Genomic DNA, 17,905 nt, shown 5'->3' with positions numbered 1-17,905 from the left:
TTGTCCGAAACGCATAAAAAGTGTCGTGTAAACGCCCCCCCCCAGCAAAAAACATTTCAATGTAATTATCTAAGGCGCAGTTTGGCTGGGCACAAGAGGGAAATATTCATACATAATAAAAATCCTCCTCTGAATGCAGAAGTGAGGCTTTCACTAGTGTAGATCTTTACAGAAAAGAAAGTTTCGAATCGTTATTACACACTCTCTGGAATACTTGATTCTGATTGGTCAACTGCAGCTTTGCATTTCTGTAGTGATGGATAAAAAGCGCAATTAAACATTTCATGTCTTATTTTGCTGTAATTTCTTTCTTCTTACGTATTTTTGCATCTAGAGCCTAATCACCATTTTGTTGTTACTTTACATCATCCCTTAACACAATCATGTGCACCAAAATGAGAAATTATTGTAGATTTTAGATTGAGTTGCTATCACCGCATGGCCTCGAAACCAACTGAGGTTATTTTATTTAAAGAAAAAAAAGAGAAGATTTTAAGAATGGAAAATATCAGAAATATTAATAATGGCCAGTTCGGACCAGCTGAGAAAATCCTCTCTACACGACAGTGGTTATTATACAGTATTCAACGAATTACCGTTCCCTGGAAGTTTAAAGAACAGAACACAGCATGCAAACAGGGAAATAAGGTTAACGTGGTTAAGAGTTCACCATATATACACATTACCATGGCTTTAGAGAGGGCGTTTATCCGACTACAATGGAAGTTCACATGCAGGTGGTTTTTTTTGGAAGTCTGGGACATCCAAAGGCAGGGTCATACACAGTGATAATGTATCAAAACACCGCCCAGGAAGTGTTGGTCCTCAAAAATAATTCCTCAAAGTTTCAGTTCCTTGTAAAATCAAGCGACTCACATGCAAAGTTCCTGTCTAAACCTCTACACGGCTAGTTCTCGTACAGCACACCAAAAAAAAAAACAGGTGCTTTTAAATCCACACCTTTAGAAAACTACTCTAGAAAAACCAACTGCAAAATAAAAACCAGTTCTGACAGCCCACCCGATAAAATAAGCCATTCAAGGTGTCAAGGGACCAACACTTAGGGGCAACTGGCACCGAACGAGAAGTAAAGCTTATTTCATTTAAGAAAGCAAGTAGAATATGGATCCATTCTGTATTCTGAAGAGGCTAATAATTTAGTGTAATGTACAAAATGCAGTTGTGGAACTTGCTTTTTTTTCTTTCTTTTTGAGTCTATAATGACAGGAAAGGCTTGTTTCACATTAATACACATTTTGTTTTGGATTTCTTCTTTTTCTTCTTGCCCTCTTTGCTCATCTTCTCCTTGTGCTTCCGGATTTCTCGGACTAAAGTATAAAACGCGTCGTCCACCCCCTTCAAAACAAAAGGGAAAACAAGCACTTCAGATTATGTGAAGAATTACAGATATTTCACAGATCTATGCCCAACTTTTTGCAGCCATATTCCACACATTAGACTCAATATTAAAACTGGTCTCATATCATGGTGTTAGAAATACCATGTCCACCAAACCCTTTATGAAAGAATATAGTGAAAAGTAAAAGAAATTAAGTGATGGTTTTAAATAAGAGTGTGAATCTCAAAGAAACGGTCATATTTCACCCCAAAAATCAAACATTATATTTTGATATAAAACATGTTTAGAGGATTTTCTTTTTTTGCATTGTGACATTTATGATAGTCAGTCAAGCACGCATTCCCCTCGAATGATCATTTAAATAAATATTACAATTAGGATGAATTAATCAGTGAAATATAAATGAATAAATAAAACGGAAATCCCTCTGAATAATTACATTTTAAAAATTCAAATGAACTAAATTCAGTACAAAATACTATAAGTAAATAAATAGAGAGAAAATTGTCGGGAATGTGTTAATTTGCATTAAATTCAGGACAGAAATAAATAAGAATGCAAATTAATAAATTCCTGACAATTTTAATTCAATTCAGGACAACAAAAATTTTGGAAATGTATTTAATTAAAATTTGCATTGAATTCAGTGCAACAATTACAAATCAATCAATCAATAAATGTGAGTTTCCACTCAATTCATGTGGATTAGTTTTACGATCTCTTTATGAACTTTTAGAAGCAACAAAGTGGTAGTTGCATAGACTGTCAATGGAGGGACAAATCTTCTCAGATTTTATATATATATATATATAAAAATTTGGGTTTCGAAAATGAACTAAAGACTTGCGGGTTTGGAACGACGAGTGCAAGTAATGACAGTAAAATGGCCTCCCCCCCCCCCAAATGCAATGGTATAATTTTGGGGTAAAATATGACCCGGCTATTTCTTTGACCGTTTTCGTGAGATTCACCCAAGAACAAGTGAAAAGTGTACAGCAGATGTCGAACCCAACACCTGGACTGCAGACGGGCAGCGCTTCAAACTTACCCCTCTCACATCAAAACACATTTTTTAAGCTTGATGCATTGTGTCGTCTTTTCTTCTTTACAGAGTTTTCTTAGCCGGTATTGCCTGATCTCCCGTACCAGAGTATAAAAGGCATCTTCCACTCTCTGCAGTGCAAAACACAACTCCCTTCAGTGTTAAGGAACGCACATCATTACTGAGAAGGGACAACGGTCACAACTGGATTTCAGGAATCCACTGAAACTCTAAAAAGTTCCCCCACATAGTGCTGGCATAATTAGTGGTGTTTTTTTTACCCCCTTATTTCTGGAAATTTAAAGGGAATCTGGCATAGTTAAGTTTTTAGATCAACTTTCCTCACAAAAAAGCCAGGTTATTCGATGGCATGCAGTATCTTTGCACTATTATAGAAGAGTTTCTCAATTAGGGGACGTTTACACGACAGTTTTCAACGAAACCGGAACACTATGCGTTTTTCCGGTCAGTTATGAAAACAGCATTTGGGGGCCTGAAAAAGCAATCCTTTGAAAACGGGTTTCAAATCGCAAGTTTTTAAAAACAAAACCTTTATCGTCTGCATTTAAACTACAAAGATGCAAATTTGTGAAAACCGTGACATGCGTATTACATGTTCAGCCTATAGGCAGGTAGTGTTTCTTTACAGTGACATCGCCATCTATTGGCCTGATGTGAATAACAACGACCAGTCGTTCTCGCGGATCCACGTGAACTGGGATCGTTTTGACGATGTTGACGTCTATACGTGAAACTTCATAAATGCAAAGACCAAAAAAACAACAACTTTAGTACGGTTTTAGTACATTGTCGTCGTGTAAACGTACCCTTAGTTGTGTCCCTGAACACCACTGGATTTAAAAAAGAATTAGTGTATTTGTTTAATTTCAAATTCACTTTATTTCAGCTTGCAGCCAGAGTATTGAAGACAGCAGTGCATGTGTGGCTCGAAACAGAGAAAAGAAATGAATTCAGAAGCCTTTATTATTCCCCAGCACCACACGGAGTTGTGATTCGAGCACTGCAGAGGGAGGCACAGAGCGTCTGCCCTGATTTTTAAACATGACAGATAGAGCAGTTTAAGATCCCCAGTTGATTTATAGTGATTGAACCCTTGATCAAATCAATCCAATCTGCATTCTTAGTCATTAAAGGATTAATTTATCTTAAGGTGAAATCAAACACAGACAAAGGATAATAAATGCACGAGAGACCAGGCACAAACCCGGAGCCAGATCAGTTGTGTTCAGTGATGTGCACCTGATTAATTATTCATAAAGCTAGTCAGAAACTCATGCATGAAGCCAGTGTAAAGCAACTGGACAACTTTCCTACAATTCTACACATTCGAACGGCAATTCTGGTGTGTGAATAAAACAAAACAAAGTCCAGGTCACAGTTACCTAAAAAAAAAAAAAAATAATAATAACCAGTACAAGAAATGCTACAATGATCTACAGTATAGGCCTACATCTAAATGCATTTGAATTAAAGTACATTAAATGTGCTTAAAAAAATAAAACTGTGGGTGAAATGGGACCCGGACATGTTCTTGAAAGGGAGATTCATTCTATATGTTTTTGGTCGACTGAATATAAATGAGATTTCAAATCACATTTGACACCACAATATATTAACATGGTATCAAAGACAACATGAAAAAACTCATTTAACTTCCATGATGCATTTCTGAGCAAAATAATATAGATGTAGGGATGGGTAATTTTATCCATCGGAATTTGATTGAATAGAATGTTGTACTGTCAAATTATGGGTTAGTTTTTATTGTGGCCTTGGTTGCATCAGCATAAAGGTTGTATTAGAGGTGGAGAAAAGAAGAGGAAATTGATTATATAAAAAACTTTTTTTTTTAAATGATGAATGGTTCACTATATGATCATGGACATTTGTTGATTTTGATTTCATGTTGTCTTTAAAACAGCTTTAAATCGGTCAAAAATAAAAGTCTTGCAATGGCCATGTTTACATGCACCCTCATAATGCGATTATGAGATTTAGGCAATATTGCAATTGAAATATTGTTTACATGAGGTAAAGTTAAATCACACTAGTGCTGCACGATTATCGTTAAAAGATCACAATCTCCTAAAAGTCTCACAAACGTCACTAGACACAAAGGTCTATTAAACCTTTAACAAAAATCACACCAGAACATTGTTATCCGTGTTGCCGCTGTCGTTTACCCAGAGAGCAGTTCTCATGTGTAGGTACGACACTGCTTCACAAACAGTCTTTCCAAAACAGTGTCATATAAAAAAATAAAATATAAAAAAACTGAAGATCTGGGATAGAAGTTTATAGTTTGATAAACACTGATGTCTACGGAAGTGATCAAAATCTTAAAAAAAAAAAGAAAAAAAAAAGATTGTATCGATTACGTTGTGGCGACAAGTAATTGTTAAAAAAAATATTTTTGTCATCAAATCACTCATTCAAGTGATTCGTTCAAAAACACTGATTCATCCAGTAATGAAACAAGTGAAGTATGTGTGAGTGAGTCACTGAATCATTCAAACGTTCCCCCCCCCCCAATTAGATTAAACATTTTAAATAGTCTGCAATAAATTTTGTCAGAACGTCTAGTAAATTACATGTTATTTTGTTTAGTTTCCTGTTCAGAATCGTGGGAGAATCGTGATCCATTTTTGATTTTTTGTTGTTGTTGTGATTTACATTTTATCCAGAATCGTGCAGCTCTAAATCAAACTGATGCGATCAAGCTCATAATCGTAGTAAACTGTGGCATATGCAGATTTACATCGCAATAAACATGCATTGAAAACACTTTAATCGGTGATGACTTTGTCATGCACAGCTTCATAAACATAGCGGTAAAGAAAGCATTACATTTATGGGGTGCTAAAAAAAAAAAAAAAACCTAGCAAATCGACAACGTTGCATGACGTGAATATAATGCAGTATATTGATGGTCAAAATAGTTGAAATAAAGACATTTTTAGATGGGTCACCCAAAAAATAAATAAATAAATCCAATACGTCCATAGAAATGCATTTAGCATTTGTAACAAAGTGGCCAGTAACACCTACTGTATGCAATTTCATTATTTGTGCTGTGCACTGGGGAGCGCGAATAATGGCGATAAAAATAACCAATTCTTAGCACATATTCAGAATATTGAAAAATGCATTATTTGAAAGAACACATTATTGGTGCACATGTAAACGTAGTCACTGTCAAAACTGGTTTTATTTTCACTGATTTGTCCAACACACTTGTACTCAATACACGTCCGCCCATGTTTTCCATACCTGTCTCGTTTTTGCTGAGGTCTCTATGAAGGGAATGCCGTAGCTACGTGCTAAATCCTGAGCCTGCTTGGTGTCCACACTGCGGGAAGGAAGATCACACTTATTCCCCACCAGGACCATCGGGACGTCCTCCGAGTCCTTTACTCGCTTTATCTGCTCTCTGCAAAAGCACACCGAGAATATTACACATCTACAATTCATTTGACTTCGTGAGGTGTTTTAGTGTTTTACAGACCTGAATCTGCACAGTACTCAGTTTCTGGCTCACCTGTAGTGGTGAATGTCCTCGAAGGACTTGGTGTTATTGATGGCAAAGACACAAAGAAATCCCTCCCCTGTCCTCATGTACTGGTCCCTCATGGCACTGTACTCCTCCTGACCTGCAGTGTCCAAGATGTCCAGAAGACACGTCTCCCCGTCAATCACCACCTGCTTCCTGTAGGAGTCCTGCACAAGTGACATGACCTTGAGCATGTGGAGCAGTATAACCGTGCCAAACTCTAATGGTCCTGTAATGCCAATTAATCACCGTATGACAATACTCTAGGCTCACTCAGACGTCGAGCCCACGGACCTTGAGCTGAACGTCTGATGCGTATGACACGTACAATTGGAAATGACTCAAGAGTTTCGAAGTTATCTGATTGGTTGAATTCTACAGGATTTCCACCGGTCACAATTGTGACCGCATCTTTTTTCTTATTTCTGGAAGCTCTAAAAATGTTATTGACTTTGGGGAAGAAATTCGACTTTTAAATGACAAAATAGATTGTCTTAATTTAAAATCTATTAATGTCATGTGACTAGTGTGGTTTCAGGGTGAAATTGTGTCACGTTCAAAGTCATTGTGATGCCAAACACCCTCATGGAAGAATGCTGTCCTGTTTCCAACTGCGACAATGAGAGCTTATTAGGATCAACTAAATGCTGGATTATCAAAAGTATGTGAAGTTCACAGCATAGACTGAATAAAAGTAGTGTCACACACTACTGTTATTGTGGGGACATCAATTGAAACAAAGCAAACTGTGATTGGCCAAGGACCGCCCAGAGTCCGTCTGACTGACATGTAAAGCCACCAATGAAACCTGCTTTAGAGCCCAGACCTTCTGCCGTCAGTCTCGAGTCTCGAGACTAAAAATACTGAACCCTGAAATATCCCAAAAATGGTTTTATTGAAATCTGACAGCCATAAAATGGAAATCACTAAAAACAAGTGTGTACGAGTTTTAGGGCAAGTTTTCACAACTACTATGTACATGGAAAAACGTTTTCGTATTTTATACAGAGGATAACTTTGTAAAAACGATCCCCGTTCACACAAAAACGACAAACGCTGTGGGGTTAATTACGAAAACGGTATCGTGTAAAGGCCCTTTAAAGTGTTACACTACACTTTTCGGCCAGAGGTTTAAAATTGACGCTATGGCAGAAAACTGAAAGGGAAGAAACAAAGGCATTCCACCTGGTAACCACCTTCTTTAAAACCAGAATAACCGGATAGCACTCTGGAACATTTAACAGTACTTTTTCTTTTTTTGTGGATGCAAATTTACATAAGGGTGAGTGTCACAGCTTTGTGTGGCAGTAGAAAGTGAGCGTCCTGACAGCGGTACCCATGGCTCACCTCTATGGTTGGGTCATATTCATCCACAAAGTGGTTCTGGATGAGTTGGATGGTGAGAGCGCTCTTGCCCACGCCTCCAGCACCCACCACCACAAGCTTATATTCTGTCATTCTTCACCTGCAGCAGAAAAACAACATGGCGAAAATCAATGAACAGTTCAAGATGTTGTTTTAATTCCACTTTCGATACATAATTTATCTAAAAATGTCTTTCTTGCTATAGCTTGCTCATATAATTACCCTGTGTTAGTCTAACAATCTTGCGCAAGGGCACAACAGTGATACAACCTTTCTGTTTAACCTTAAACTACAACATCATACAATTAGGCAAGACTAAAGGTTTACATCTCATTTACAGTTAAAATGCCAGGTCTACTCAACTGACCCAACATTCAATACAAGAGAATTTAAACACTATTTATGAACGCTTATCTATACACTCCTCTTTTGGCTTTACCATATTAATAACTATGGGTAGGTTTACACGACATACTAAAAACAGACGACAACATTGTCAAAGCAATCCCCATTCACACGGATATGGGAAAATGACTCAAAAAAGGCTGTATTATGCATACCAGGCCAGTAGTTGGCAGTGTCTCTTTTTCAAGAAACATGTCACCAATTCACCTTTATGGCCCTATCCCAAATGGCACACTTCATATGCACTTTCGATCTTGTGGACTTACAATGGCTGCCTCGTGCACGTGTCCATTTAGTCCACTAGACCGTAGGGTGTCCCACTTGTCATTTTAGGTTTCAGAAGGCTGCTTGCGAGCGCCCCCTTTGTGGCCGACATGCGCCCTCGATGCCCGCATCCGCAGTGGACTTCTTCCTGACAGTCAAAGCGGCTTTACGTCACGAAAGTGCAGACTCGTAGGAAGACCGCGAGTATTTACTTTAGGGTGCCATTTGGGACAGGACCTATGTAGTTTACATGGAGAAGGCATCGTTTTCAAAAACATGCACTTTGAAACCCGTTTTCAAAAGTTTGCGTTGTCAGGCCCCCAAACAGTTGTTGTGGAAATGAATGGTCAAAACGCATAGAAAGTCTTCCGTTTCCAGTTGAAAGCGGTGTCGTGCACACAACCCTAAAGCTGAACCATTTACTTCTAAAAAATATAACTAAAACAGTTTAATCAATAATATGTAACTGAATCAACATAAAACCACAATTCACTACAGTTTGCAATGTATATATGAGAAGTAGGCTATATAATTTGTTAACGCCTATAGAAGTTACATGCCTATATTATCACTCTGTCTCATCTTTAATGTTACCTCATGCTGTATTATTTTTTACAATATATTTTTCAATCACTTTAATACAACAAAGAAACCAGTTAAATAAACTAATTTAAATGATTATAGAATACCACGATTTTGAAGTTATGAATTACTTTTCGTTACTTTAACTCATAACCGATTAATCTACAGTAAACAATCAATTCACTAGACATTACACTACAGCAGAGTCCACAAATGTAACAATTTGAAGTTATTTATCTATATAGTAGTACCATCTAAAATGTTACAAATCTTTTTACATCAACTTATTTGTCGTCGTATTTATAACTCGATAAAACCGATTACCTGAAACTGACTAGAATACCACTATTTGGCATCATTCGACATTGTAGCAATATGTGTAAGTTATAGTGAATAGGTGATTACTAAATGCACAATATATTTCAACACACGGTCCACAAAAACACAACTTTTTTTTTTTTTTTTTTATCGTGTTCGTTTAATTTAAGACGAGTCGATTCAACAGCCAGGCTACCACGAACTTGAATCCGTTAAATCTTAAACGCAACATTTCAGGTTAAAGGACTTACCCCCAACAAAACAAAGTGATTTAGATTTTAAATCAAGTTAAGACAAGTTCAGTGTTAAGAAGTATAACTGTTAGTTAAGCGCCATTATATCGCAGGGCCCGAATTTCACTTGGGCGTGATATGACAATAATACAACAATGGAATAAAATAATACACAAAGCTCACATTAAACCAATTCGCTCACGTAAGTTACTTTTACACAATTAATCGCCACGGTAAACATACATGTTAACAGTTTTTGTAATAATTTTTACCTCTGGGTTTGCAGTAAGTTCCGCGTCTGAAAAGCCTCTATTGACTCAAGCGTTTATCATGACCTTGCCATAATGGTATTATCCATTTAAAAAACGTGTATAAAGCCTCATATATCCATTGACAATCCCGTCAAAGTGTTTAAAGGATTGAAACCCAACAATATCCCACGTAAAACAGATAAATTTGGCTTTTTCTGGGCGACATGGCCTGCGCTCAGAGGCGGTTATACACAAATATGGGCGGACACACTGTTGCGTCCTGCAAAATCATCACTTACCCCAAAATATCAAAGATTTTCAGCTGTTTACGGTTATTTTCAGTAGGTGGAGGCGGTTAAAAGGACAAGTATTAAGCAGTCGAGCAGCCTTTTCCGAGCACCAGCATGCATCTTGCATTATAGTAGACGAAACATCTGTAGATACAAATAATCCAGATCGGTGTCCTTTCAGTGAGATGTTGTGTAGGGCTTGATCAATAACTAGCCAATAATCAACACTGGCGAGTCCAGTCTGAATATGGTTATACGACGGACTATAACGCACTTTAATTTTAGTGTAATAGCACACGTTAATGTGCTACCACATATTCGATACTAGGCAATAACCGGCTTTTGACAACAAGCTCTAGGGCAGTATTGGTATGGACTGGCTTGGTGCTTATATAGGCCCTAAATATAACCGGAACGTGTACGTGCGTACGTCAGCGCGTATCTGCATTCTTATTGGATGCATCACTTGTCAGTCACAATTAGGTCATTTGCATACGGTGTGCAAGAGCCAATCGTCTATGATTATCGAATAATACAAATTACCCGCCTATTTATTGTTTGACTCGATACTTCATTCTATACATTTTTTTCTTATTCAATTACTTTAATGAAAATATAGTCCACTGATACACAAAATTGGAAAAAAAAACTCAAAGTGAAGATTATGGGGGGAAATCCAACAACAAAACACGTATTGTATAATGTTCACTTCTTTTATAATGAAAAAAAATGCGAAAAGCAAAATATTGGTATATTTACAGCTTACAAAGAAATGTTTTATTTCACAGCAATACGATTTAATGACATAATTGAAATCATCATTTTTGTAGTAACCAAAAACTATGCCTAACGCATAAAAAAAAATCAGTAAAACATCATGAACAATAAAGACATTAATATATTTCAAAATATTTAAAGAAATAACGTCAAAACTTTGGAAAAAAGCAGGAATTTATATTTTAGGTGAAACAATTAAAAACACAAAAGACACAAGGGGTCAGTATATCTATGGGTTTGTTTGTATAAAGTTGTTTTAGCTGTATCCAAGCGTTTAAATTAAAGATTTTGTTTCATTATTCTGCTGTAAATTATTAATATTATTATAACTTATTTATTTATTTAAATGCCAGTCACATTACAAACAATGAACATGACAACAGTCGTTTAAAATATTGAACAAATTCAGACAAGTAGAAAAAGAGAATAATGCAGTATGATATATAAAATAAATAATGAAAGTAAAATAAATTAAAGGGAATAATAATAATAATAATAATAATAACAACAGAAAAAGAAAAGCTGTAAATTATTATTCAAACCGCTTCTGAAACTCATTAAAGCTCGAAATCATTTTTAAAGTAAGAGTCATTGTTCTGTTTTGTGTAATTGCACAAGTAAAAAGGCAATTAGAGCTTGTAGCATTGTAAGCAGGTATTATGTTGTTTAAAGTAGCACCCTTTTTCTTTTGTTTGTTATAATCTTGTTCTTGTCCTCTGGCACTGTTTTATTTTACTTTAGTTACTTTGTATTTTTACTTTGAATGATTGTGTATCATTGTATTGGTCTGGTTCATGGCATTAATAATAAAAAAATATATGAACAAAAAAAAAGAGTTAAAAAAAGAAACTCCTTGACGTCATTGTCACGTGGTGCAAATAATTTTTCTCAGCGCTGCAGAATGGCCCAATCACCGCGTGATTAAATAGAGGTTCCGTGGGTTGATTTCTATTTCTATTTTCGTTTGGAATCCTTGCCATTTAAATTATGTAAATTACAATACTTCTTAGTATGCAAATAAATACAATTAAACAAAAAAAAGTTTAAATCTTGAGGAAGAGCTGCCGCCGCCCACCAGGATTCACACAAGTCCCACCTCCTGCGACAGGATGAGCCAATAGGAGCCTCTCAACAGCTGCCTCTGATTGGACAGATAATGGGACATTCGCAAGATGTACCAATCATAGCAAACAAAGATCAAACTGAGGGCGGGACTTGAGAGAATACGGCGAGTGAGATCAGATGGTCGTGTTTTCCACATACTAGCACGGATGGAGCTGCAGCACAGCGAGGAAACTTTTTCCGGTGGGGCGGCGATCCCAACGGATGAAATCCGCTCTTTTTCTCAGACTTTTGCGCTGTGAACAAAGACAAAATACAAGAGCATTTCATTTATATTTAGCGACAAGAGCTTTATAGTAAGATTTAACACAGGTCAAAAACCTGAACATCATAGATAGTGTCCTTTAAATTGTTGCACAAACTTTGGTCAATGTAACATCGTCTCGGACAAAAAGTGGATAAATATTTTTCTACATTTAGGCACAAAAAAAAAAGGTAAGAAAATTTCGTATGCGGAACAATTTAATATTAATAAATGTAAATGTAAATACAGTAGTTAGCCTACTCCGAGGTCCATCATGCGCATTCAGCATCACAACCTTAAATATTTACAATGTAACGTTACAGTTGAAGTCTTGAATTTGATCTCAAGTTTTATCAGCGGATTATGGCTTGTAATGTAAATTCGTTGTTATTTAACTAAAAACAGTATTAAAACAGCATGTCTTTAGTATTCTGTATACAAAAGCATCATATCAATTAACATCAACACAAAACGCGAGATTACATTATGAGTTAATAGTTGTGAATTTTCAGTGGTTTGTTAACCAGTATACCTACATACATCTGGTCATATTATTTATCTACTGTTGTTGTTTTCAGCTTTTTTGCCACATGATTATGTTTGATTATTAATATTTGAAGAATCAGTCTGCTTCAGAACATCAATATTTGTAGGAATCTTTCGTCTTGTTTATTTGACAATATTATTTCTGGACCAAATCAGCCTATAATCTAGCTAATTAAACATGCAATATCCTTTAAATCTGTACAAATTAATTAGTATGTAAATTGAAAGTTTATTGGTTCATTCATCATTTGGTTATTTGTCTTTTATATCGACCGTAAAATACTCATTTAGTTCCTTTAGTGCACTTTTTATGTTTCCCTCAAGTATGCAAATGCTTCACAGTGTGTAACTACTTTATTGAAAGTGGTACGATGAGAGATTATTAATAAACCACTTAGTCACGTTGACACTTCATCCAGTACCCCCGTAACTCAGTTTTTGGCTGGTCCTTCAAAGCTAGCCCGCTGATCACAAGCATGGCAAAAGAACAAAGGCAGTATTATATCCAGCTAAACGTGCCATCCAGATGTTTGCGATTCTGCCAGTCTCGACGTCCTAGCTGTGGGTGCGGAGGGGGGTTTTGGGAGGGGGGTCGATGGATATGCTCAAGTTTATTAAAGCACAGTCTCAGCTGAGACTCAACAAACTCTTGCTGGTTTGTAGTTAAATACCACAGTAGGTGGACTCTTCTCGCCATCTAATGTCCTTAGAGAAGCACTTTGTTTTAGAACCTGGCACGGTTTATTCCCTTCGAAAGCTTTGTTTTCCTGTTACCTTCCATGAAAGCACCTCATTGTTTTTACTCTTACAGGCTAAATGTGCATGAAGGAATCAAGCATAGCGACGTATATTTTAGGACACCCAAGGGATCTAGGAGCAAGATTTGGAGATTTCACTGTGAATTCGCTCACTTTCTTCTAATCCCCTCAGGTTATTGTTTTTACTGGGGTGGGGAAAAGGTTTGTTTTTCTTCCTCCGTCGTCCCAGATGAGAGACTCGGTTGGTGAGGACACAGTTCTCCTCTGTGTTTGGCTGATGGGAGGTCTTTCAAGGCTCAGTTTGATTGTGTCGTTTCTCCACTTTGCGTTTGTTTTTGCACCTTCATTTTCCCTCGGGGAAGCAACAAGATTCAAAACACGAGGTTTAAATATGTATCCATACTCTGTTGTAGTAGCTCATATAAGAGAATACCAGGAAAAAACTATATCTTTAGTTTCAAAACATGTAGTTAAATAACATTTCTTAGCCATATAAGTTATGAACATAACTCCATGTGTTTGCTTAGAGAGAGCGAGAGGGAACTAGAAACGTCTTATCTCCTTCAGTGGCCAGCTGTGTGGAATGTGTAACCTCACTCTTATCAGTTTCCATGGTGTCAAATCAAGGCCCAAGTCTTCGGATAACCGCCTGCATGCCTTCAATCCTCCACAATGGCTTAGTCACTTACTAATCTTTCTAGTAACTTCACTATACAGTATTAGACGCTTAAAGGGATTGTTCACGCACAAATAGAAAACTCTGTCATTATTTACTCACCTCATGTCATTCCAACCCTCTATGACTTTCATTCGTCTCTGGAACATAATGGAAGATATTTTGAAGAATGTTTCAGCTGTTTATGTACATATTCTGAAAGTCAATTGGACCCAAAAATACCTCCAAGCTTCAATAAGGGCTCGAAGGTAGAATGAAGGTAATCCGAAGGACTCGGCTGAGATATTCTGAAGCAACATGATCACTTTCTATGAAGAACAGATCAAAATGTAAGGCCTTAATCACTCAAACATCAAATCAAAACATCGATCATCCTCATACCTAAATGTCTTCTTTGGTCACGGACGTTGAGGTTTGACATTCAATTTTGATCTGTTCAATCATATTAAGTGATTGTGTAACTTCAGAACAATTAGAGTATCAAATCTGGATTAATTTCATGCTACTTTTATGTAGCATGTACTTTTATCTAGTTTTTCATATATCTATCTATCTTCCCCTTCTCATGCCACCCATCCATCCTTTTCTCATGCCATCCATCCATCCATTCCTTTCTCGTGCCATCCATCCATCCATCCATCCATCCATCCATCCATCCATCCATCCATTCCTTTCTCGTGCCATCCATCTATCCATTCCTTTCTCGTGCCATCCATCTATCCATCCATCCATCTATCCATCCATCCATCCATTCATTTCTCGTGCCATCCATCCATCCATCTATCCATCCTTCCATCCATTCCTTTCTCGTGCCATCCATCCATCCATCTATCCATCCATCCATTCCTTTCTCGTGCCATCCATCCATCCATCCCTCCCTTTCTCATGCCATCCATCCATCCATCCATCCATCTCTTTCTTATGCCATGCATCCTTCTCTTTTTCCATCCATCTCTTTCTTATGCCATTCATCCCTTCTCTTTTTCCATCCATCTATCCATCCATTCATACATCCCTTTCTCATTCCATCCATCCAGCCATCCTTTTGTCATGCCATCCATCCATTCCTTTCTCATGCAATTCTTCTCTTTCATCCATCCATCCATCCTTCTCTTTCTCCAGTGTTTTCTCTGAGTGTTTTCACTCTTGGAACGGTTTCAGCCAAGGCCTGCAACTAATTATGGGAGAGTGCATAAATTGCTAGTAATTACATGTAGCATGGCAGCTAATGCAAGTACAAGCAGAATAATAGGTTAAATCAAAATAGCTCAGCAATAGAAGCGACACACTATCATTCCTCCAGAATTTAGCTCATTCTCTCTGGTTTTGGAGACACTAATGCTGAAGCTTGAATCTTGTATCACTTGTTTTTAATTTGATCCTTTCCTCAGACTTTAGGGTTTAGCTCAATTGATTCTTAACAACCAAAAGTAAGGTTTCATAAGTTAACTTCCCATATGAAGGAATACTTGGAGGGTATATTTCTATATTAGTCTTAATGCAGTTGAAGAAGAAAATGTGAGCTCCTGTACAAAATATCTAATCCTAAATTTAATTTTGGATTACAAGTTTGTTCAAATCACTAACACATGAGCTATAATACATTCTGTTTCTCTTAGCAAGCACCTCAAATTATTCTCTAAATCATGGACAAAGCTAAAGAGAAAAATGCTTGCCAAATGCTTTTAATAAGCAGGTTGAAATGAAGTGTGTTGTTTATATTTACACACAAAATTGGACAAGGATTATAGGTAAATTGGCAGGAAAACATTGGGTATCTTACTTAAGTGATTCCCTATGGAAAATGTGAATGCCTGAATCATATGAAAATGCCTGAAAGTATGAGCAATGATAAGAGGATATTACTCAGTTGAGTTAATTCGAGATGTGCAGTTGAATAGTTAGCCTTAGAGACCCTACACAACACTGCCAGTAGAATTTATACCTGTTTTCTGTCTACAAACAACAGCCTGTCCTTCTCACTCCATACCAATGGTCTGAAAGCAACTACAGTATAGATTAAATAAAAAGACATAAGAAGTTTATTAATGTGATATCCTGAGATATTCACAATTCTTTGTCCTATTTAACACTATAAATATGCTGTTTTGGCATTGTATCAGTCAAACTCAGTTTAGTCTTCATGTGGGAGGATGTCATCATGATGAAGTCAGAGTTGGATCCAGCAGTGCCGTCACCAAATGGACAGTCGTTTACTCAAGTGCTTCATTACGACATTCACAAATGGTGCTTGATTGACTTCTGCAGGGCTCGTTTTAGACCGACTAAGTGATCACTTGTGCTCAGCATGATGTGCAGATGTTTGACTGGAGTGCTCGTGGTGGGGCGGCAATCAAATTGAACACAGTCTCTTCCTGATTAAGATCGGTGACCTGAACGAAACAGTTCAAAATGGCCAGTGTAGCTCCAGTACTTCTCAATTTCCACACTTGACGTAGACATATGCTTGTGCTTTCATGACATCCCCTAATATGGGTAGAGGTTGTGTTATAAATAATCACAATTTGTCACTTTTAACAGACAAACCTTTACATTTACAGTTTTATTTGTATGTCAGTTAAAAGATGTGGAATATTTGAATGCTTCATTGGACGACTGTGGCTCTTTTAGCCTCACCAAGCTCTGTGTTTCAGGTTCTTGGCTTTTTCTTTTTATTCTGCTCTTGTATTGTGAAAAAGACAACAAATACTTTGGTCTTGTGATCTCATTTTTTGTTACTGAGGTGTCATTGTTTATAGAGGTCAATTTTTAAATGATACACATTTTGATATCACATCTTGTACTGACCACCTCGGTTCCCTTGTGATTTTGGCTAATTTAGTCAAACATATATGCAGCAGACGTGAAGTCATCCGTTAACTGGGCTTCCTTGCCTCAGTGATCGCTCCTGGAAAAATGTCAAAATACAGCGGGCTGCAGGCCACTTTTACATTAGCAGGAAAAGAATACAAAATGGCCCCACAATGCATCTGACTATTGGCTGCAGGACTCCATCTGTTGTCGTTGACGCTAAAGGGTAGTAAAAATGAAGGACAAAGTACTTATCTGCTCACCGAAGGGCAAAATGGAAGGAAAATTATATGCAGCATGCAAGAAATGTCGCATCTTTGACATTTGTTGAGTATCTCACTCCTGAATAGTGATGAAGAAATGGCAAATGCTACATGACAATTCCAACTGGGACATTTTTGTATAAATTTATGGCCCAATTTAAAATGTGATTTGAATGTCCTCGCATTTGGCAGCCTGGATTCTGAACTATTCCAAGCCCTGTATAAATCAAAAATTAGAAATTTGGCAAGAACCCCAAGGCTTCAGTTGTAATAAACCATATTTTTTCCATTTTGGCTCAGACAGAAGAGCTCTTATGGGGGTTCCACCGCACCATATGTCTCTTCACTAAACCAGAGACATTCAATGTACTGCCTCTTTTACTTGAGAAGGCACTTTTTTGTTGGGTAGTGCATGTATTTGTGCATATATAATATTGGCTTGATTATTATAATGCAAAGTAACACAAGGTTATTATATCTTGTATGTAAATGATCGGGTTACTGTAGCAGAAATGGTGGAGCATGGCGATAGCAAGGTCATAGGTTTGATTAGGAAACACGTAGTGATAAAATGTATACTGATGATACAAACTGTAAGCTGCTTTGGATAAAAGCAGTTTTGTTTTTTAATCTCAAGCTAAATGAGCTATTTTTAAGATGAATTATGAATTAAGTTATCCGAACCTTTAAAAAAATGTCTATGTCAATGTCAGGTTTGGTCATAATAGAGATTCAGAGAAACAAGCAGTTCCTTAATCATAAATCCAATAGATGACACGTAGGAGAAACTCAGGAGATGCATAACAAAACTGTGTTCAATATAGAAGTGACTGAACACTGAACAAAGATAACTAAGGGGTTAAATGCACAAAGAAACAAGGATAGGGAAACAGGAACAGAACTAAACCAAAACAATTTAAATGTGCAGAAATCACCTAACGGCAAGGTTCACGTGTGATTCATGAAACATTCGTATGCTGCCAATCCCATTGTACGAATGATCGTACGTTAATAAATGTCATATCAG

General features: G+C 37.0%; 1 protein-coding gene across 2 annotated transcripts; it reads right to left on the bottom strand.

Annotated features, from left to right (window-relative positions):
* Positions 1-477: 477 nt before the first annotated feature.
* kras (v-Ki-ras2 Kirsten rat sarcoma viral oncogene homolog) lies at positions 478-10,064 on the bottom strand. Of its 2 annotated transcripts, XM_056252152.1 has the most exons (6): positions 9,691-10,064; positions 7,321-7,438; positions 5,962-6,140; positions 5,694-5,853; positions 2,409-2,533; positions 1,249-1,356 (listed from the first exon to the last, which is right to left on the bottom strand). In XM_056252152.1, the coding sequence occupies exons 2-5, from the start codon at positions 7,429-7,431 to the stop codon at positions 2,414-2,416; spliced, it is 570 nt and encodes a 189-aa protein (XP_056108127.1). In that variant the 5' UTR covers positions 7,432-7,438; positions 9,691-10,064; the 3' UTR covers positions 1,249-1,356; positions 2,409-2,413. The 2 variants fall into 2 exon arrangements, with proteins under 2 accessions (XP_056108128.1, XP_056108127.1); XM_056252153.1 differs by lacking the exon at positions 2,409-2,533 and having other exon boundaries at positions 478-1,356; positions 9,691-10,062.
* Positions 10,065-17,905: the final 7,841 nt, after the last annotated feature.

The sequence above is a fragment of the Rhinichthys klamathensis genome, unplaced genomic scaffold, assembly GCF_029890125.1.
Source record: "Rhinichthys klamathensis goyatoka isolate OS25496 unplaced genomic scaffold, OSU_Roscu_1.1 h1tg000092l_1, whole genome shotgun sequence".
NCBI lineage: Eukaryota > Metazoa > Chordata > Actinopteri > Cypriniformes > Leuciscidae > Rhinichthys > Rhinichthys klamathensis.
The sequence above is the reverse complement of the archived record's forward strand: the minus strand, read 5'-3'. Positions and strand labels throughout refer to the sequence as shown.